At 42.6% G+C, this 22687-nt stretch overlaps 2 protein-coding genes across 4 annotated transcripts in view; one reads left to right on the top strand and one right to left on the bottom strand.

The window, feature by feature from the left end:
• EIF2AK4 (eukaryotic translation initiation factor 2 alpha kinase 4) overlaps nucleotides 1-13665 on the top strand; it is a 100306-nt gene extending 86641 nt beyond the window's left edge. For 2 of the 3 annotated variants that reach the window (XM_084905118.1, XM_084905119.1), the window contains 7 exons: nucleotides 2342-2454; nucleotides 7493-7551; nucleotides 8471-8568; nucleotides 10050-10118; nucleotides 10606-10650; nucleotides 12085-12209; nucleotides 12935-13665. In XM_084905118.1, the coding sequence (XP_084761244.1) occupies nucleotides 2342-2454; nucleotides 7493-7551; nucleotides 8471-8568; nucleotides 10050-10118; nucleotides 10606-10650; nucleotides 12085-12209; nucleotides 12935-12992 (567 nt within the window). In that variant the 3' untranslated portion in view covers nucleotides 12993-13665. Of the gene's footprint in view, nucleotides 1-2341; nucleotides 2455-7492; nucleotides 7552-8470; nucleotides 8569-10049; nucleotides 10119-10605; nucleotides 10651-12084; nucleotides 12210-12934 lie in introns of those variants that run through there. The other variant, XR_014796879.1, reaches the window with a different exon arrangement.
• Nucleotides 13666-13693: 28 nt separating this feature from the next.
• Nucleotides 13694-17658, bottom strand: SRP14 (signal recognition particle 14). Its single transcript, XM_084905216.1, has 5 exons — nucleotides 17524-17658; nucleotides 17331-17403; nucleotides 16746-16858; nucleotides 14743-14775; nucleotides 13694-14244 (listed from the first exon to the last, which is right to left on the bottom strand). Exons 1-5 carry the CDS (start codon nucleotides 17545-17547, stop codon nucleotides 14155-14157), a joined length of 333 nt encoding a protein of 110 aa, XP_084761342.1. The 5' UTR covers nucleotides 17548-17658; the 3' UTR covers nucleotides 13694-14154.
• Between the last annotated feature and the right edge of the window lie 5029 nt (nucleotides 17659-22687).

Genomic DNA, 22687 nt, shown 5'->3' with positions numbered 1-22687 from the left:
TGTTCATCAGGTTTTTTAATTTCCTTGGGGTTTTTTTTTAAATTAATAAACTTTTATATTTTTAAGAATAAATTTTAAAATCTAATAATTTTAAACCTTGTTTTTTCTGCCCTGGGAACTGAGAAGCAAACTTATTTACATGTAAACTTGCCCTTAGGCTATCAAAAGGCGTAGCCATTCAAATGTAAATGAACACATTGTTTAAAGATAGCTGCTGGTTGGAATGGGATTACCTGTTCTGGGTGGGAAGGGCTTGTCCTCCCCTTTCTCCATTGAAATTAAGGTGTTAGCTTTAAAACCTCTTTTTGGCAAGAGACCTTAAACTTTCAGAACTTTAAATTTTTCAGGTAGTAAATCAATTACTTAGTATTTTCTCAAATCAATAATACCTCCACATGCCCAAGGATACACTTCACACAAAAGACATTTCCAAATAGATCAACCAATCTCATCCAGACCCCACACAAGGTTCTCACTGATCAACACCCCAGCGCTATAATAACTCAACACATCCACATCTAAGCCTTCATCACTTGATTCAGCAGACCCTCAAGTTCCCCCAAAAGTTTCCAGCCATGTCTGAGAGGCAGCCCTGGGGCATGGGCAGGCGAGGAGCGAGCTGCTTCCAGCCTGGTCTCTGTTGCTCTGGTTCGTTCCACAACCAGCTGCTCCGGGTCTGGCCGCTGCTGCTCCGGGCCTGGCTGCTCCAGGCCTGGAAATTCTGCCTCTTAATGATGGATCGATAGCATCACCTTCACATTTGAAGGGCAAGCCATCACTTCATCCATTCAGCAAATGCATTTTAACATTCATTGTGGGAGGGGTTAAATTGAGGCCCATGAAGAGTACAGGGACATTATGCCACAGGCCCTACTGTCAAGGATCCTGTAATCTAATAGGAAACATAAGACATTGTGCATGATTGTGACCTGGAAAATGCTCAGTGCCATGAAGGTCTTACAGAGAAAGTTCTCTGAGGGTCCAGCAGCCTCGTAGATCATTTCAGAGGTAGCAAGGACGTCTGCAGGGTGGAGGAGGCACTTATGCTGGAACTTCAGGGATGGACAGGATATAGTATGCGCTGAAAGGGACTTTTCAGCAGAAGGAATAGCAAAGGAAATGGTAGTTCTTTCCGTAGATTGTCTGAAAGATAGAGGCAGACCAGCAGAGAACCATTCTGGTATTACCCTCAATGTCTGTATTGGATAAAGTAGAAGGATTATAAAGAAGAGGAATTCTGCCCTACCTGGTTTGGCTCAGTGGATAGAGCAAATGCCTGTGGACTGGAGGGTCCCAGGTACAATTCCAGTCAACATACTGGAGTATGTTGCAGGATCGATCCCCAGCAGAGGGCGTGCAGAAGGCAGTGGATAAATGATTCTCTCTCATCATTGATGTTTCTATCCCTATCTCCCTCTCCCTTCCTCTCTGAAATCAATAAAAAATATTATTTTTTTAAAAAGAAGAAGAAGGGGACTTCAGTGGGAGAGAATGGTTCTAGCTGGATCATGGAGAGCCAAAATTTTTTTGACTTTACTTTGCTAATACTAATAGGGAGCCAGTGTGTGTTTTTAACAGAAGGCGACATCGTAATTGTATATGAAAAAAATTAACCTGCAGGGATGTGTAGTATGGAAAGGAGCAAGGGGAAATTGAAGACAGGGGTAGCAATGGGAATAATATTGGGCTCTCCCCCAGCCAGGACTGAGTGCCGGCCGTGCAAGTGGAGATGAAAGTGCAGGCACCATAGAAGGAGGACGACAGGACTTGGGTTTGAAAAGGAGAGGGAGTAGTTGTAGAAACCTGGTGACTGACCAGAGGATGTTTAAGGAGAAGAATATGTGAAAGAATAGAATTAAGTAGAAGCAGGTTTGTCTTAGCCTTTTTTTTTAATTATTTTTATTCTATCATCTATGATAAGCTATTCTAGTCTAGACTTGGGTTTCTCAACAACCACACTTTGACATCTTGGGTCGGAGTTCTTTGTGGGGCTGCTGTGTGTGCGTTGTAGGATGTTTAGCAGCATGCCTAGCCTCTACTCACTCAATGCCCCACAGTTACAACCAGAAGTGTCTCTGAACATGACCAAATGTCCTGTGGGGAGCAAAATCACCCCTAAACTATTGCCTTGTATTACTATAGGATTCTGAGTTATTCTTTTGGCTTCTGAAATGATGGATCTGTTTCATTCTTTTTATTATTATTATTAAATTATTATCTTTGTACATATACCATTGCCCCCCACCATACATGCCCTCCCTCCCCAGAGTTTTGTGTCCATTGGTTGTACTTATATGCATGTATACAAGTCCTTCGGTTGATCTCTTATCTTCTTTTTAAGGTTAAGTCTTTTGAGAAGGAAAGGCAAACGGAGAAACGTGTGCTGGAGTCTGATCTTGTGGACCATGTCCTGCAGAAACTGAGGACTAAAGTCAGTGATGAAAGGACTATCAGGTAACTGTAATAAAGCAACAGCCCAGAAAATCAGCTGGGACTACCTATATAGAATGTAGACAGATTTACTTTAAAAATCAATTGGATCCTTTTTGGAAATAAGATAGGTCTGGATAACTTTCAGTGAATCTTTCTATTGTTTCTGAATAACTCAGCAGTTTAATTATATGACCCCCTGTGTAAGATTAGGCATATCTTACATTCAACATTTGTTCTCCGAAATATGTCAAAGAATATTTTATCATTTTGAAAGAGCTAAGCTGCCAAACTCTGTCTGCCATTATCTTCTTTGGTCTGTTAATCAGTGAATTTTTATAACGTTTTGTCTAATATGTTCTGTGACGAGATCTCATATACTCAGGATGGGAATGTAAATTGGTTCAACTGTCTGATAGGAATTTAATAAAGTAAGTTTTAAAAGCCTTAAAACTGGCCAGTGATATCAGAGGAATGGCAGGTAAGGGTGCTTCTTTTCTTCTCCCCCTGACATTTCAACAAGTTAGCCATCTATAAGTCCCTGAGAGACCTGCGCACTGAAAGACCTGAAGGTGGGCATCGGGAATAAACAGGGCAGCGAGAAGGCGGGAAGGCACAGACAGCCCGCATGTGCAGCCCCGCAGCTCAGCTCGAGCTCGCAGCCTGGCCCCAAGAGGGGAGAAAGCCAGTGGTAGCAGGCACTTCCTTGGGTCTGGAGGAACAGAGGGAGCTGGGGATGAGGGGGAGGGGGAAGGAGGTAAGGGGAACAGAGGGAGCAGCGAGCAGTCACAAGTGCGAGCAATGAGAGAGAACAGTGACTGAGTCAGCAGACGCCCAAAGAGAGCATGGGGTTCTGCCACGGGGCTCCCCACTGCTGGGCCAGGCAGTGGTGTTTCAAACAAAGAAAGGAAACCACAGAGCCTTGCTGCTGCTTAGACTCCCAAAACTCACCTCCTGCTGCCCTTGAAATTGACTCCAGGAGCATATTATCTATAAATCAAAAGCTGTTGCAATAGGTTCGCTGTTTCTCTCTATGACTGAACCCCAGGAAAGGTGCTTGGGATGGGACCCCGCAGAGGTCAGGGGTCATCATTAGTGTGAGGGCATAACAAACCCCACCCCAAGCAGCACAGAGGTACTGTCCCATGGAAGCCAATGAGACTCAAATCCGGTAAAAAAAAAAAAAAAAAAATCTTTCTATTCAGCGCCATCTACTGGAACATAGTAGAAAGACCTCTTCAGAGATAAATGGGAAAACAAAGGAGGACAGCAAATACCATGAAGAACCACAGTAATGAAGGTGACCAGAAAGAACACAAAATAATTCCCAAAAAGCAGGGTGGAACACATGGAATTATGTGATATAAATGACACACACTCTAAGACTACAGTTTTGAAAATACTCAACGAGATCCGAGAAAGTACTGACAAGCAATTCAGTGCACTCAGAAAAATCAATGAACAAAATGAGTATTTCTCCAAGGAAATTGAAACTTTAAAAAAGAATATGTCAGAAATATTGGAAATGAAGCAGGAAATTTAAGGCGATTAAGAGTGAACTGTTGAGCATAGAAAACAGAACCAACCACTTAAAGGAAAGAACTAGAGATATCGAAAATAGGAATCAAGAGGGAAGAAGAGAGAGACCTGAGAATAAAGAAAAATGAAAGAGCGCTACGAGACTCCCTGACTCAATCAGAAAAGGTAATACCAGAATCATGGGCATAGTGGAGGAGGAGAGGGAGCATGGAATGGAGAATCTATTGTATTAAAACAAATGGTGAATGAGAACTTCCCAAATCTATGGAAAGAACTAGATCCTCGAGTCTAAGAAGCAAACAGAACACCTAGTTACTCCAATCCAAGAGGCCCTCTCCAAGGCACTTGGTAATAAAGCTGTCAAAAATTAATGACAAAGAAATAATTCTCAAAGCATCCAGGGAAAAGACGGAAGTAACCTACAGAGGAAAACCCATTAGAATTTCATTTGACTTCTCAACAGAAACTCTACAAGCCAGAAGAGAGTAGAGCTAAATATTCAAATATCTGAAAGAGAAATTACCAGCCACAAATAATATATCCAGCAAAATTATCCTTTAAATATGAAAGGGAAATAAAGACATTCTCATACATACAGAAGTTGAGGGATTTTATCACCAAAAACCTCCTTGCAGGAAATACTCAAGGGAGTTAGTTATTCTACCTGAAACAAAGAGCGTGTCACAACACTATGAGTAAGATCCCCCAAAACTTACAGCATAAACACGGATAATTTGTGACAACAAAAACGTACAAGAGGAAGGGGGAAAGGTCTGAACTGGCAAAGAAAGATGAAGATCAGATATACTCAAAATATCCAATATTCATGGATTAGGAGAATCAACATAGTTAAAATGGCCATATTACCCAAAGCAATATATGCAATCCCCATCAAAATCCCAATGCCATTTTTTAAAGAAATAGAACAAGAAATCATCAGATTTGTATAGAACCACAAAAGACCCCAAATAACCAAAGCAAGTAAAGATAGTCTCTTCAGTAAAGGGTGCTGAGAAAAATGGAAAGCCAGATGCAAACAAATAAAACCGGATTACAGTTTGTCCTCATGTACAAAAACTAATTCAAAATGGATCAAAGACCTACACATCAGACCTGAAACAATAAGTTCCATAGAAAAAAATATAGGTACCAAACTTATGGACCTGGGTCATAGAAAACATTTTGTGAACTTGGACCCAAAGGTAAGGGAAGTAAAGGCAAAAATAAATGAATGGGACTATATCAAACTAAAAAGCTTCTACACTGTAAAAGAAACTGGCAACAAAACAAACAGGCAGCCAACCAGAAGGGGGATGATATTTGCAAACTATAGCTCCAACAGAGGTTTAATTTAAAATACATACAATATAAAGAACTCAGCACCAAAAAAACAATTCAATCAAAAAGTAGGCAGAGAACCTGAAAATACACCTCTCTCAAGAAGACATATGAGCAGCCAATATGAAAAGATGTTCAACCTCACTGGCATTTAGGGAAATGCATATCAAAAGTACAATAAGAGTACCACCCTGTTAGAGTGGCCGTGATCAACAAGACAAGCAATAACAAGTGTTGGAGAGGTTTGGGGGAAAAGAGAGCCCTCATTCACTGCTGGTAGACTGGTACAACCACTATGGAAAGCAGTCTGGCAATTCCTCAAAAAATTAAGAATAGAGCTGCCATATGACCCACCAATTTCACTCCTGGGTATATACCTGAAAAACTCAAAATCATGTATTCAAAAAAATATATGCACCCTTATGTTCATTGTGGCATTATTCATGGTGCACAAGACATGGAAACTACCAAAGTGTCCTGCGATAGAGGACTGGATAAAGAAGATGTGGTACACATACACATGGTATACTCCTTAGCCACGAGAAAGGATGAAATAGCGCCATTTGTAACAACATGGATGGACCTTGAGGACATTATGCTAAGTGAAATAAGTCAGTCAGGAAAAGCTAAGAATCATATGACTTCACTCATATGTGGGATATAAAACTGAAACTCGTGAATCCAAACAGCAGTGTGGTGGTTGCCAGAGGAAGGGAGTTGGGGGAGAAGGGGTCCTAATATAAGGTGCCTTTGGGTGGTGGGTACATGGTGCAATCTACAGGTCTTGTAACACAGAAACTCACACCTGAGTGATGGGTGATAGTTCATGTTGTGGGTGACAGTTCATGTTGACCAATTTCACCCCCGTAAGTTTAATTTAAAAATTAAATGCTACTGGTATCTAGTAGAGACCAGGAACACCACTAAGCATTCTACAATGCGCAGGACTGATCACCCACCCCCAACAAAGAATTATATGGCTCAAAATGTTAATAGTGCCAAGACTGAGGAATCCTGGCTAATATAAAATAAATGTTTTTGCCCTGGCCAGTTTGGCTCTGTGGATAGAGTGTTGGCCTGTGGACTGAAGGGTCCCAGGTTCAATTCTGGTCAAGGGCACATGCCTGTGTTTCAGGAGACAGCCGCAATCTCATCATTGATGTCTCTCTCTCCCCCTCTCCCTTCCTCTCTAAAATAAAAAATAAATGTTTTGCCCTGGCTGGCTTGGCTCAGTGGCTAGAGCATCGGCCTGCAGACTCAAGGGTCCCAGGTTCGATTCCAGTCAAAGGCATGTACCGTGGTTGTGACACACATCCAGCAGGAAGTGTGCAGGAGGCAGCTGATCAAGGTTTCTAACTATCCCTCTCCCTTCCTCTCTGTAAAAAAATCAGTAAAATATTTTTTTAAATAATAAATAAATGTTTTGCTCTTCTCCCTCCCTGGCTCTGCCCCCTCCCATCTGCACCTAACTTGCATAAATTCATCATCAGGCTTTTTCTGAGGGAATATGTTTTTTGAAGTTATCAGGTATTAAGGGCTACAGATCCAAATCAAAGACAGATTTAGAAGAGAAAGCAAATAAGTCAACTAATTAATGGTGAGTACATGAACACTATTAAGACACTTAATCAGCCAGATGGGATTTAGTTTTAGCAGGAAAGGTTTAAAATCTTTCCTTCCAAATGATTATTTCCCCATTTTCCTAAGACAGAATGCTATTGTGTCTCTCAAAGGCTATAAAGTCTTTGAAAGAACATCCATTCACAGCTTTTGAAAGAACCTCCTTATTTACTAAATGTCCTGTGGGTGACAGCCAAGGCTGCTGCCAGAATGCACTGTTTCCTCGTATTGTGAGGGGAGCGGAAAGAACGCCCATTACATCTCATTGAAATTAGCTTCTGATATTGAGCCAGGATTTCAAACAGCTGAATAGATCAGAATGTTGTCTTTAGGCATTTGTTAACTTGAAATGTCATCCCTTGTAATTTTTACCTGCTCTTAACTAAAAGCATAATTAAGTGCAAATTAGTTGTTTTTGTTTTTCCTTCAATAATAACCAATACTTACAAAATATTTTTATACTGAATTTAAAAAATTGATTCACTCTAAGTATATAAGTAATCTGTGTTGCTTTTGGCTTATTGACTGTTTTCTAATAATTTTTTTTTTGTTTGGTTGTTTTTAGAGAAGCTTCTGATAATATCGCAGTACAAAATCTGAAGGGGTCATTTTCTAATGCTTCAGGTATAAATAAATACTAATTACAATCTAAACATAATAATGCTTTTATGTGTGTGTGTTTTTTGTAAGCACTATGTGGCTAACTCCTTGTTGCATCAAATGTATATATTTTTAAGTAACATATATATAATTAATTGTACCAAATGGAATTTATCACTATGCTTTGAAACTCACATCTTAGAAAATAGCAAGATGATTACTGGTGGTTACTGGGCATTTGGTGACTTCTGATCCTGGTATTCTTTGTCTTAGTATCTTATTTTTACAAGTGGTTTAATCTTTCTTCAACTTAGTTTATGGTATAGATTTATTAAATGTGGATACTTTTCCTGGAAATGTTCCCCATATACAGAATTGAAGAAAAGTGCTGTATATATTTCTTTCTTTCTTTCTTTTTCATGAAAGCCAAGCAGAAACAGTGGTGATAGTTATGCCTGTAGTTTCATCACATCTATCTTACTGAAAAAGAAGTGTCCTAATTAAGTCCACAAGAAGACATATTTGGCTTTTAACAGAAGTGGATTTTTTTGGCTCATTTCTGTTAGTATTGACTCTCTGGCACCATCGGATTTAAAATACTTTGAGAAATTTAAGGAAGTATTAGTTTCAGAGAAAATGTTTTATTTTTTTCATAGGTACATGAGGTTTGGGTGACTCATGTTGCCTCCCTTTGTTTTTGTCATTTCCCACACCCACCTGAGGAGAGAAGGCTGTTGGTTTTGACGGAACCATCCAAACTGCTGGGTGTGGAGGTTCTGGGTTCTCCCTGGGCAATTGCAGGCAGTTGCAGAGACAGGAAACAAGGCCCAGACATAATCTAGCCCCACTGAGTCACCCCAGAGGGGATATCTCGTCCCCTCGGCGGTGTTAGAGAACGTAGGACCCGAGATGGCCGTGCAGTCTGAAGCTCTCTCTGTTCCAGGTCTGTTTGAAACGCACGGAGCAGCCGCTGCCCCCACTGTGACTGTGCTAGCCCCGGAGAAGCTGTCCGCCAGCACCAAGCGGCGGTATGAAACTCAGGTACATGTTCGTGTCCAAGGCTTTCTAAGGTCAGCTACAAAGGAAGGAAACTGGAAAGGAAAATAAAAGAGTGTTCTGGAAATATTTTCCTTCCCACTTCCCTAACTTGGTGGCTTCTGAAAGTTTCATCGACACAGTCATCTGTCTGGCACCAAGATTTTGCCAAATCTGTCTTCCAAAGAGGCGTCAATGTGCACTGTCAGAATTATTGGATCTAAACAAAAGCTTTCTCATCTGGCTCTAATGGCAGATGGAGTTTGTGGAGGTTTTTTTTAAAATATATTTTTATTTATTTCAGAGAGGAAAGGAGATAGATAAAAACATCGATGAGAGGTAATCGATTGGCTGCCTAAATGGAGTTTATTTTTGCTTTAAATAACAAAAACAGAAGAGATCTATCCCAAGACTTGAGGCAAAAATATCCTTACATATATTTTGGTATCTACTATCTGCCTGATTCTGTGCTAAGTGCCATGTAAAATATAAAAGACATAGGACATGGCCCCACTCCTCAAAGAGTTTGTAACCTTAGAAGCAGATGCATTTTATGCTTGGAGAACATTAGATGCGAATAAGTAACAATGCTGAATTAAATATCTATAATAAAAAAAGCATAATATGCTAATTAGACCAGAAGTCCTTCCAGACAAGCAGGGGCTGCAGCCACAGGATCGAGGCAGCCGCTGCGGCTGCGAGGGAGGGATCCAGGCAGCCCTCGTGGCTGCGAAGGCCTACTCTTGCGTGAATTCTGTGTATCGGGCCTCTAGTATTTAATATGAGTGTTAGAGTGTATTACACGCATGGGAGAGACAGAGGTCAGTATTTGCTTCACAGAGATGGTCCCTGAGGGATTGAAATGGGCAGGGAGAAAAGGTTAGGGTTTTCCCATCGGGAGGGACAGAGGAGAGGTGGCATGGACAGTGCTCTGAGCACTGTCAGGACGCCCCCTCACTAGGGAGGAGGGTGAGTGTGGGAGAGCAGTCATTTTAGAAATGTAAGTAGATTGAAATACAGAAGATCAGGTTCCCGCACTTTTGAAAGCTCTCCTGGCTATTTCTCAGGATGTTGGTGGAAACTAATTTTTCACATCTTTCTACCGTATTTCAGTTCCATGTTCTCATTGCTACCACCTTCCCCTTTTGCCAAATTTAGCTTAATACTGAAATCTCTCTGCTTCCACGTGAGATTCACCACACTGAGTTTTTTACTAGGTGTCATTTCAGAATTATCAAGAAATAAACAATTTAGGTGGGTTATTAAACAAATTATAGATAGGCTACAAAATCTCATTTCCCGATATCATAATGGCATACACATACATCTTTCTGAGGTGGATTAAACGCAAGTTCTAGGGTAATATTTGGGGCTCTTTCTAGGCTTTGGTTTGTCACGTGATTGTTTCCTGGAATAGGACACAGAATGGCAAGGAAGATGGCTTGGTTTGACAGGTTGTGAATTCTGACATGTTTTCTTTTTGTTAGGTACAAACCCGACTTCAGACCTCCCTTGCCAACTTACATCAGAAAAGCAGTGAAGTTGAAATTTTGGCTGTAAGTTCCTTTAACCTTTGAGGATGGCTTCTGTCCATACTGTGAAAGCAGTTTCCTCAGAGGTCGGGCTTTTCTGCTGTGTCAGCAGTATTGGGGGACAAGCCTGTTAGCACTGATGTGGATCTCGTGTAAGCTAAAGACCCGGGGAGAACAATGGAAGGTTTTGTGCTTGTTTCTCCTACTTCCTTCCTCTGAAGTGAAAATGAAAATCCTTTTTCTAAATGTTTCAGGCCTTTGCCTCTCTAAGCCTACACTGAGTGCGGGTAGCAGTGTCTAACCTCTGGAGTGAGTGCAGTGTGTGGGAATCTAGTTCACCGGGGCTGAGACCTGGTCTGTGCGTGGTTCGTTAAGTCTGCTCTACAGCACACTAGCGTCCCGGACTCTGCCAGCCACTTTCTTGTTCTCTATTCAGAGTGGCACCATCATCACAAGTCAATGTGCTGCTGGGGTTCTCTGACAGATGACATCCATTTTTGTGTATTGACAGGTGGATCTACCCAAAGAAACCATCTTACAGTGTTTATCATTAGAGGTAAGCAAAACGAACTCTCTGCATCGTGGTTTTTAAAATCCCAAAGCTTTGCCAAAAAAACACACAGAAATTGGTAATATTTCTTAGTGATATTGGGTATTTTTTTGTCAGTTCCAGGAATTTGGTAACATTGTTCCTTTATGTGACATATATTACTAATCAGATTTTAAAAGAATCATACTTTTCTGGTGACTTTCTTTTAAATGTCAGAGATTATTTAACAAATAACTAGAGCTTTTATTGAGTGTCAGGCTCTGGCAGGCCTTGTCCTAAGTATTTTACAAATTTTAAACTCATTTAATCACAACAAACCCAAGAGAAAGATACTATTGTTATCATTTTACGGAGAACAGAAGTAGAGAGGTTAAATATCTCACTCGAGGTCACCCAACTAGTTAGTAGTAGAATCAGTATTTGAACCTAGGTAAAGTAGTGGAATCAATGTTCTTAACTACTGTACATGTCATATCTTCATTCCAACGAGGGAAGCTTATTGTAGAACCAGAAGTGATGGAAGATCTTTTTGTAAAAATTTAATGTAGGTACTTTTTTATGCTCTCCTCCCACAAGTACATACCCTAATCCTATATAATAAAGATGCAATATGCAAATGGTTGTTACTCCGGGAAGCATAACCACCAGTCACGATCATGGATCAGCAGGAGGGTGGGGCAGTGAGCTACAAGTGGGCAGCAGAGAACTACAGGAGGGCAGGGCAGCAAGCTATAAGGGGGGGGGCGGGGTGTGTGTGGAGGTAACTACAGGGCAGCAGGCAGCTACTGGAGGACAGCAGTGAGCTACTGGCGCATGGAGGGCAGGGCAGGGCAGCAGGCAGCTACTGGAGGACAGCAGTGAGCTACTGGCGCATGGATTCGTGTGCAAGGATACTAGTTATTAAATAACCAAATAACTTTTTAAATTTTGAATAAACCTTTGCTATTAAGAATACTTAACTATAATCATAATTATAGGTGACTTTTCTAACATCATATCAAAGAATACTTTGTCTATCCAGATTAAATCAGATGAAAAATGAACTTTGCCCCAAAACTAATGCTTCCTACTGTATTTTCTGTTATATTATAAATAAGCAAATACCACTACATTGGCAGTGCATTGTCTTATGATCCATTCAGGTGGATGCACATCAGAAGTGGTATGTTCATTATACAAAAAATAGACAACAGGTCTAAAGTCAGATCAGCACACACTGCTGCTGTATTGTTAACCAGATCTAATAAGGTGATCTGTAAAGAAAACTGATGCCTCAAAGAGGAACCCCAGCCTTCTGCCCAGCAGTTGTGGCATCACCCTATAATGATTTTGTCAGTATAACTAAAGGGGAGAGTGGCATTGGACTTGCATTAGTGACCCAGAAAAAAGCCACTTAATAAACCCTAGTGCCTGTTGTTAAGTCTCATTTATTTTTTCTAGTGGGATGCTGATGAACAGGCCTTTGACACAAGTGTGACGCAGCTGCTGTCACGCCTGCCAAAGCAAAGACAAAGATACCTGAAAGTAGTCTGTGATGAAATCTGTAACATCAAAGTAGGAAAAAAGTAAGTTACCACCTAAGCACCACAGATTTCAAGACAGGTTAAAACTCGAGGAGGGTTTTTAAAGTGACATAGTTTATTGTCTAGTTTTGATGGCTGATAAGCTAGTTAGAACTGCAACTCAGGACTGACCCACAGTCATGATCTTGTCAAAAACAAAACCGAGGTCTCAGAAGTAACTATCCCAATTATAAATTTTAATCACCCAGGTAACTCCTAGAACTATGTTTAAATAATAGAAAATAGCTGTGACTACTTTGCTTTATGTCACATGTGTCAAACACAAGGCCCGCGGGCCAAATCCAGCCCGCCAGGCCTTGCAATGTGGCCCGCACCGCGCTGTCATCACTGCACTCCGCTGTCAGTTTATGACATTGTCAGTTTATGACTGTTCAGTAAACCATTCGGCCCGCGATTTAGGCTGGATTTTAGATTTTGGCCCCTTCTCTGATTGAGTTCGACACCCCTACTTTATGTCCTCATGGCAGAAGCCAGCTGTTCATATTCTCTTCCGCTTAAAAGGTAATATGAATGGTGGTCTCCTTGTGTAGGACCTTATACTGCAGACCCTTACCAATCACAGCTTTTGTAAAACTTGTGATGACAGTGCCTACCCTTCCATCTTTTGATTAAACAAAACTCCTATAGTTAGGTGCTCTAAAAATAAATCTTTACTAACGCTGTTCTCTATCCATTATACTGACCCTACTTTTCCCCTTCTTTTGCAGGGTGTCCGTGCTATTCCTATATGGCTACAGAGATGACTACTACCGAATCTTATTTTAATTCTAGAGAACAGTATTACATTGCTCAGACAGAAGCTGTAAAATGTTGTACATTCATTGTAATTTTAAATTAACTTTACATTCTAAGAAGCTGTCACACAAAGTGGAGCTTTGCAAGTTTCTCATTTGTAATATATATATATATATACATATATATGTATAAATTTATCTTTTGCAATATAATAAATGCTTTCATATATTTCCTTTTTAAATGCAAATCTATTGACACGAAAGGTTTTGTGGAGCTAGAAGACAGGAAAACAGGCATGTTCTTCCCTTAGCTCTAATGACTAACTCATGAAAATGTCCAAACTGAAGGGCATAAAGAAATCAAATCTCATCATTAACTTGTAATCTTTATTCTTAATTTTGTAACATGCTTATCCTAAGGTGGTTAAGCAAACTCTAATTTGACTATGAGAATTCAAATTTGCTAAAGGAACTGTGATAAAATTATATAGCCTGGCCCAGGCTGGTGTGCATAATGGTTAGCATCCACCTATGCACCAAAGGATTTGGGTCTGATACCCAGTCAAGGGCATACGCCCAGGTTGTGAGCTCCATCTCTGGTAGGGGGCGTGCAGGAGGCAGCCAATCCATGTAGCACTCTCTCTCCGATGGTTCTCTTTCCATTCCTCCCTCTGAAAAATCGATAAACTATTCTTTAAGAAAAATTATATAGCCAGTTGGGAAGAATACCCATGAGCTAACACAACTTTTAATAAAATTTTCAGGTTTCAATTCCAATGACCTAGAAGATAGGGCTAAAGCCAATTCATAATCATATCATCGCAGAATCAGTACTTATTGCCAGGAATTATTAATATGGGGAGAGAAAAAGAATAAATAAGAGATAATCAGTGCTGATAAATAGACAGGTTTTTAATGATGCATTGTTCTTCACACAGATGCCTGCACAGAGTCTTTAACTAAAATTCAGGAATATGCAAGTAAGCAACACAGACTATAGCCAGATCTAAAATAAACTGGCTTCTTATACTACCCTGTAAACATCACAGCTCTTCTTCCGTCCAAAATGAACATAACCTCACATGGAAACACTTAATGGAGGGGAACCAGAAACCTGTTTTGTGGCCATAAGTAAAAACCAAAGGGAAAAATAGCAATGTGGTTAGCTGGTGAAAGCAGGGAGTCTGGAGCCTTCACTGTGCTGCTTTGCTCTTCTTACTCTTGCTCTTTTTGTCCCTCTTCTTCAGCCCGTCCATGTTTGCTCTCAACAGGTTTGAATAAGCCTGAAAGACACAGAGCACGACCTTAGTGGGAAGAGCTGCCATTGGTGGGGCAGCTGCCCCGTTTCCATATGGCTTTAGTGTGGCCAAATCAGAAAGTCCACCTGATAAAGCAAGTAACACCATGGGACACTGTTCCTGAAGGAAAAGGGTGTAGGAGGAGCACACTCACATTTCAGCAGCTTCTGCAACGCTCACCCACTGTGAGCTGCACTTTTTTTTTTTTTTTTTAAGCAAAAACAGATAAACACAGGCAACTTCTTGTTCAACTTTACTATAGGCAGAGCATATCTGAAGCCTAAAATGGGAAAATCTAGCTTATAAAAACTTAAAAGACAGTATGAGTGTTGGCAGTAAAATGCATAGCCTGGCAGCTCTTATTCATAAGTTACTGGTAAAACATCATAGGAGAGAGTGAACCTAAATATCAATGTTCACCCAGTGCTCAATGTTATGCTGACTTGCCCTGAGAAAGGGACAGAGGGAACAGCAGAAACTTACCATCTGAAACTTATTCACTTCTTTGGAGCTCACCTGGAAAAGAGGAGGGGAAAATGGTCACCCCAAGTATCCATACAGTGATCCCCTGCGGGACCCTAGATAAGAACTCAAAGCCTCATGAAGACAGCATCCTAATCGCTAAAGTATTCCTTCTGTCTCAGAGGTCATGATACACTACAGGCTATCTTCCTACCTCCCTCTCCTCTGCCTGGGAACAAGCAAAATTTAGGCTTTTTTCCACATGAGACTGTGCCATGATGGGAAGGAGGCAGAATTACGTTCCTGAAGAACTGTGCTCCTCACCTCTACTGAAATGCACACCTGGCATCGACTTCTCCCTGGGTTCTGGGATGTCAAAGGACTAAGGACTGATCTTTTCTGCAGGATACACTTAAACTATTCCCTATCTTATTTTAAACCTGTCTTCCTTTAATTCAGGCCTATTTAAGCAAAATGCAAGCTACTACAAGAAATCCTATTTCTAAAAATTATTTGTGTTTTCTTTATTTCGTGATACCCAACTTTATTGTTTAAAACCCCATAAGCTTTACTGTAAATGTCCTCGAGATAACTGGTAAAGGGAGGCATCAACTGATTATGGTCTTCAAGCTCACAGATAACATACACGGATGTGCCTGGACAGGGAGGGCAGGCTGGTTCTGCCCCAGCAGAATAAGGAAGCACAGGGAGAGTTTGGTTCCAGGCCACCACAGTAAAGCAATTATCACAACAAAGCAAGTCACAGCCTTTTTGCAGTGGAGGGCCTTGCCTTAATTGGTAATAAACATCTGGCAGCATAATAAAGCAATGTGTAATAAAAAGAGGAATGCCTGTGTTCATTCAGAACCCAGGGCGTCTCTTGGTGCTTGAGAGAGTCCAGAGCGCTAGTGTTCCCTTTCAAGCCATATTCACCCTCCACCTTGAAAGGCAATACTAGACTCTGGACTAAATTTACTCTCTCAGTACCAAGTCTACATATAGCTACACGCTTACTACGTGAACCACAAAGAAAAGGAATAATTAGCTTAAAAGCATCATCTGGTGACAAGAAGTTGATCATGGAAGGGCCAGCACAGTCAAAGCTAAGGGCATAAGTAATCATATATTCACTGCTCCTTACAATGCTACTATAAGGACCAATATGCTAATTTTATTTCTACAAAACTTTCAGCAGAACAAGTGTTTGACTTCCACCTTCATTTTAATTTTGCTCCTGAGTTTCCTATTACAAAGGTAATAAAAGAAAGCCCTGATCCCATCCTGGCCAGGTGGCTCAGTTGGTTGGAGTGCCATCCTATACACCAAGAGGTTATGGGTTCGATTCCCAGTCAGGGCACATACCTAGATTGCAGGTTTGATCCCCAGTCGGGGCATGAAAATGATGGATGTTTCTCTCTCCCTCTCTCAAATCAATAAAAACATATCCTCGGGTGAGGATTTTTAAAAAGAGGGGGGAAATGCACTGATTGCAAAACAGCTGGGGAGCTACACAATAACTACCCTTCATTTAAAACAAAAACAAGCCCTGGACGGTGTAGCTCAGTTGGGCAATGTCTAGTGCACTGAAAGATGCTGGTTCCACCTGGGTTGCAGGCTCATTCCTAGCAGGGGTTGTGCTGGAGGCAGCCTATCGATGTTGCGTTGTCCCTTCAATGTTTCTCTCTCTCCCTTCCTCTGTAAAAATCAACTATTCTTTAAAAAATAAAGTAGTCCTAGCCGGTTTGGCTCAGTGGATAGAGCGTTGGCCTGCAGCCTGAAGGGTCCTGTGCGACCCAGTCAAGGGCACATGCCCGGGTTGCGGCCGATCCCCAGGAGGCAGACGATCAATGATTCTCTCATCATTGATGTTTCTCTCTCTTTCTCCCTTCCTCTCCAAAATCAATGAAAAAAAAAAATGTTTCCTTTAAAAAGAAAGTAAAACGAAACCTGGTTCAGATATGCCACCTGCACAGCTAAGTTTAAGTCTTTTTTTAAACTCCAAAACTGTGATGAACCCAACTCACCACTGTGCTGATCTTCTTTTTCCCATCAGTAGCTCTTAACAGACACTTGTTGTCTGAGGGCTCAAAGCCCTCCACTGAACCTTTCCTTGGGATGGGTTTAGTTCTGCCGTCATCTGCAAGGAAAACGCACCCTGGTGAGCACGGCCGCAGGCGTTGGTAAGAGGGAGGTAAGAAGCTAATAGTAGGGAAGGAAGAGAAGAGGACCCCTATCCACCTGCACTGCTCTAGTTCCGTTAACCACCTTCTCTCTAATTGTCTCAAGTTTGGCCAAAACCTGGAAAACGACTTGTTATTCCCGCTATCAGGGGTGGGTTTGGGATCCTTGACAAGGAGAAGAGCCGGGACATCCGGGCCCCTCGGTAACCGGGACCCGCTAACGTTGCTAGGCGCTGCGGACCGCACCCGCCCCCGCCCCCGCCCCCGACAGTCTTCGGTCCCTCTGCCCCGAAAGGGCCCCGGACACCGGAGAGAAGTGCGGGCAGGCGGGAATGGGACGGGGACTGACTCGGGTTCCCAGACATCGGGCACCAGGCTGGGGCCCCGCGGGCCCCCCGCTCCCTCCCGCCCGCCCGGCCGGCTGCTCACACTTCTTGAGGGTGATGAACACGCTGCCCGACAGCCGGCACTTCTGGAAGAGCCTGGTCAGCTCCGTCAGGAACTGCAACGCACAAACCAGGCCCGTCAGGCCGCCCCGGCCCCGCCGCGCCCGCCCCCTCCCGCCGCCGGAGACAGCGCCCCGAGCTCAGCCCGGCCGCCCTCCCCCGGGGCCCCCGCTCACCTGCTCACTCTCCAGCAGGACCATCCCGGCTCCGCTGGCCCCGCTCAGGCCGCAGAAGCCCCGAGCAACCAGAGCCGGAAGTTCCTGCCGGGGTGGGTGGGGACTTCCGCTTCCAGATTGCCACTCTATCCCACCAATCCCCGCCTCCGCCCTCTCGCCGCCCCGCTTGCCCCGCGCCTGCGCTCCTGGGCGCCGCGTCCCATCCCGGACATTAGGGCGGTCTGGGGTTTCACTGGCAACGAATCCTCCCCCCCCAGTTAGAGCTGCGGGAGTGAGAGCGCGAAAGAAAGACTGGATAGAGACCTATAGTTTTTTTTTTTTTTTTTTTTTTTTATATATATATTTTTTTATTTTTATTTATTTATTTATTTATTATTTATTTATTTATTTTTTTTAATAAGTTTTTATTTTTCATATTATTACAAATGTTCCTTCGCCCCCCACCCCCCACCATTGCTCTCCTCCACCAGGTTCCCACCCCACCCTCTGCCCTTTCCCCTCTCCCCATTGTCCTCATCCATAGGTGCACAGTTTATGTTCAGTCTCTTCCCACGCCCCCCTCTCCCCTTTTCCCCAAGAATCGTCAGTTCACTCCCCTTCCATACCTCTGATTCTATTATACTTAACAGTTAATATTGTTCATCAGATTTTTTTAATTTCCTTGGTTTTTAGATTCACTTGTTGATAATTACGTATTTGTTGTTCATAATTTTTATCTTTGTTTACTTTCTCTTCTGAAAGAACCCCCTTCAGCAATTCATATAATTCTGGTTTGGTGGTGATGAACTCCTTTAGCTTTTTTTTATTGGTGAAGCTCTTTATCTGGCCTTCGATTCTGAGTGATAGCTTTGCTGGGTAGATTATCTTTGGCTGTAGGTTCTTGCTATTCATCACCTTGAATATTTCTTGCCATTCCCTTCTGGCCTGCATGGTTTCTGTTGAGAAGTCAGCTGACAATCGTATAGGTGCTCCTTTATAAGTTACTACCTTCTTTGCTCTTGCTTCTTTTAATATTCTCTCTTTATCTTTTGCTCTTGGAATTTTAATAATGATGTGTCTCGGTGTGGTCCTCTTTGGATTCCTTTTGTTTGGAGTTCTGTGCGCTTCCTGGACTTGTAAGTCAAATTCTTTCACCAGGTGGGGGAAGTTTTCTGTCACTATTTCTTTCAGTATGTTTTCGATATCTTGCTCTCTCTCATCTTCTGGAACCCCCATAATTCTGATGTTGGTTCGCTTGAAGTTGTCCCAGAGGTTTCTTACATTATCTTCAATTTTCTGGATTCTCTTGCCTTCTAGCTTCTGTGGAGGAGTGTCTTCTGGCTCTTTATGTTCCAAATCTTTGACTTGATTCTTGCGATCTTCCCTTCTGTTTTTAGGACTCTGTAGAATATTTTTTATTTCAGACAATGTATTCTTTATTTCTTGTTGATCCCTTATCATTTCTTGTTGACTCCTTATTAATTCTAGTTGATCTCTTTTCATATCCTCATAGGCCTTATCCATCTTTTCTAGGAAATTCTTGAAAAACCTTATAAGCGTAGATTTGAACTCTATATCCAGACGCTTTTTGTCCTCCATTTCTTTCGTTTGTGATCTATTTTGTTGTCGCATTTCGCAGTTACTGATGGGACGGGGTTTCAGGGTGGAGCCTGCAGCTTTGGCTTCCGTCAGCCCCGCCCTATGCGGGTCCTTCAGTGCTCGCTGCCGGCGCCTCTGAAAGGTGCCCTCGATTTTCGCCTGCTGCCAAACAGTCTATGCTCTCCCCCAATGAGCCCGGTATTGGGGTTCAGTTCAGTTGGAAGTGGAGTTGGAGGTGGCGTTCAGAGCAGTCTGGACCCCCAGTCTCCTTCCCGTCAGGGCAATCCCGCGGCACAGCCGACCGTCCCTTCTCTGGGGGCAGTGTGCGCGCCTCCGGGACCTCCTTTCTCCGCTACCCCGGGGTTCCGACTTACAGCCCAGCTCCCTATGGCTGAGCCTGAGTCCCCGGGGTCTGGCCCAGAACTGGGGTTCAGAGCAGTTGGGGGCCCAGCACAGTCGGAGTTTTATCTCCTTTCCGCTAGGGAACGCCCGCCAGGCACTCGGCCTCCCTCCTCTCCGGCTCCGTCCTCTCCGCGTGCACCGCGTGTCTCCGTACCTTGGGCTTTTACAGCTCCTCCGTGCCTCCTTCTGGTTTTCTCCTTGCTTCTTGTTGTAGGATTTCCAGTCAGTTGACTTTCCTGTAGTTCTGGGTAATGTCCATTTTATATTTTAGTTGTATTTTATTAAAATTGTTGTGTGCGGCTGCGGCTAGTTGCCTACCCGAGCAGCCATCTTGGATTCTCCGAGACCTATAGTTTTGAGGAGGGTGGGGGGAAGTAGGAGAGATCAACCAAAGGACTTGCATCTAAGCCTAACCAGAGGTCAGGGACAACAGGAAGGTGCGGGTATCCCTGGGGAGGGGTTTGGGATGGGAATGGGGGGATGAGGACAAATATGTGATACCTTAATCAATAAAGAAATTTAAAAATAAAATAAAGCAATCTGCAGAGTCAGTGTTGGGTGGGGAAATACTCCGAGAGCCATCCAGTGACCACGAGGCAGGGGGGTTACTGTTGATTGTACAGCCAGGATATCAGAATGGAAAGATGGAAAGAAACCAGGGTGCTTTCAGATTTCCTTAAATACTAAGCCAGTCTCAGAAAGTTCCTCTCTCTAGTGTTCTTGTTTTTCCCTCCAGCTTTCTTAATCAGTGATATTTAAAAAAAAAAAAAAAAAAAAAACAAAACTAGCCTATTGCGTAAGCCACTTTTAGTTGTTTCCTCCGTTATTTTTTGCAGAAAGATTTTCACTGAAACATTTGGAAATAACCTTATCCTGATCATGATTTACCAAACATGTAAAATGAGTGTTGAAGGAATAAGAAATAAAAACTACCTTTTTGGGGAGGGTGGGAAGAAGGGGTAGAGATCAGCCAAAGGACTTGTAAGCATGCATATAAGCATAAACAATGGACACAGACAGGAGTGGGGTGAGGGCATATGCTGGGGGTAGGGGGGAGGAGATCAATAGGGGGGAAAGAAGACATATGTAATACTTTCAACAATAAAGAATTTTCAAAAAGAAACCTATAGTTTCTACCTAACAGTACAGTGGCTCAGTTTCCCCATCCTTATCATAAGGATGATAATAGTGTCCATTCACTGGTTGTGAAGAATAAATGAATTTATATTTAATACCTAGACCAGTGCCTGGCACAGAGGAAGTTCTGGGTAAATGTTAGCTGTTACTCTTATTTTCATTATCATTATTATTATTATTATTCTAAATTGCCATGCCGGGTCTCTGAACGCTCCCTCTTCTCTGACCAGGCTGGGTGGTCCTAAAGGACCTCTAGCCAGAAGGACTGGAGCCCCGTCTTAGTTTTACCTCTGGATTCAATCAAGAGACCTGTGTTGGAGGCCCTGCTATGCAAGTAGCCAACTTGAACTCTGTGCCCTTGACTTGAAGTCAAGCACTCAATGTGCGATGGGTTTTCACGGAGAGCCTCTGAAGCCTGTGCGAGGCACGGCTGTAGGAGTTGGGGATACAACAGAATATGACAAGCTAAACGCCTGGTTTCCTGTATCTTGGATTAAAAGAGTAGTGAAGAAACACAATAAAGCAAGTAAGAAGTATAGCTTGAGGTAATGGTAAGTGCTGTGAAGACAAGTAAGCAGGGGGATACAGATGAGAATTCCGAGGGAACTACTTCAGGCTGGGTCAGGGAGATCTCTAGGAACTGCATGGAATGGGCACAGATGGTTCCAGACAACAGGCAGTGGCCCGGACAAAGGTCCCCAGAGGGAAACAGGTTGCCCTGTTTCCACAAGGCTGGGGGTGGGTGGGAATGGAGAGGGCTTTCGGAAGGAGGAGGAAGGGGTATGAGAGCTTGGAGAGGTAGTCATACAGGCCTATGGCCATGCTAAGTTTGGATTTTGTTCCAGGTACAGAGAAGTTTCTCATTAAGCTTTAGACAGGATAGTGACAATCTAACTTATATTTTTAAAAGATCTCCCTTTCTGTGGTGTGGAGAATGTCAGTACAAGGCAGGAAACAGGGGTCCCACTAGGCTAGAGGATCATATTAGCTTCCTTTACCACAAACTTAGTGGCTTAAAACAACATGAATTTATTCTTTGTTTGTTTGTTTTTTGTTAATCCTCACCAGAGGCTATTTTTTCCATTGCTCCTGGAGAGAACAGAAGGGAGGGAGAAAAAAAAAGGGGGGAGAGAGAGAGAGATGAGAGAGAGACACATCAACTGGTTGCCTCTCACAACTCAGGTACATGCCCTCAACTGGGAATTGAACCCTCGACCCGATGCTGCAACCACGGAGCAACACTGGCCAGGGTGAATTTATTCTTTTCTAGATCAGGCTTCTCATATCAATGTGTCTGTAGAGCTGCCCTCCATCTGGAAGCTTCAGGGGAAGTCTGTTTTCTTGCCTGTCTAGAAGACACCTGTCTTCCTTGACACGTGGCCTCTTCCTTACACCATTTCAACCTCTTTTTTTGATTATCACATCTCCTCCTACTGACTCTGATCCTCCTGTCTCCCTCTTATAAGGACCTATGGTTCCGTTGGGCATACCTGGACGATCCAGAATAACCGCCCTATCTCATGATCCTTAATGTAATCACTTCTGCAAAATCCTTTAAACATGTTAACATAACATATTCACAAGTTCTGGGTATTAGAACAATAGACATGGGCGGGGGAAGGGAACTCTACCACAGAAGTTATTGCAAAAGTCCAGGTGCTAGTACACTTGGAATCAGATTAGGGTAAACAGCACGTCCTCAATTAACTGTATTTTGTTCAATATCATTTCATTATAATGTTGATGACATGCCCTGGGAACTTAACTCTTGTTTACATAAATTAGCCTATGGTAAAATTGTTTTCATTACAGGTCATTTTGCTTAAAGTTGCAGAACCTACAGACAGCCTTAAGTGAAGACACTGTAGAGTCAACAGGACTGATGTTCAGTTGGATATGACCATTAAGAAGGAAAGAGAAATCAGAGCTGTCTCATAGGTTTTTTATTTGAGCAACTGGATGGATGGTGGTGCCATTTGCTAAGATAAGAAAGACTTAGGAAGTAAAAAGCTTTTGCTTTTGTTTTCACGAGGAATAAAAATTAAAA

This window comes from Pipistrellus hanaki (assembly GCF_964339955.1).
Source record: "Pipistrellus hanaki genome assembly, chromosome: 1".
Taxonomy (NCBI): Eukaryota; Metazoa; Chordata; class Mammalia; order Chiroptera; family Vespertilionidae; genus Pipistrellus; species Pipistrellus hanaki.
The sequence above is the reverse complement of the archived record's forward strand: the minus strand, read 5'-3'. Positions and strand labels throughout refer to the sequence as shown.

Bases quoted from the DNA above. Each gene is read 5' to 3' on its own strand.
- SRP14 (XM_084905216.1), bottom strand. From the start codon at position 17,547: ATGGTCCTGCTGGAGAGTGAGCAG. The intron at 17,404-17,523 runs GTGAGCGGGGGC...TGTGCGTTGCAG, and splicing joins TCCTGCTGGAGAGTGAGCAG to TTCCTGACGGAGCTGACCAG. The intron at 14,245-14,742 runs GTAAGTTTCTGC...TGTGTCTTTCAG, and splicing joins AAGTGAATAAGTTTCAGATG to GCTTATTCAAACCTGTTGAG.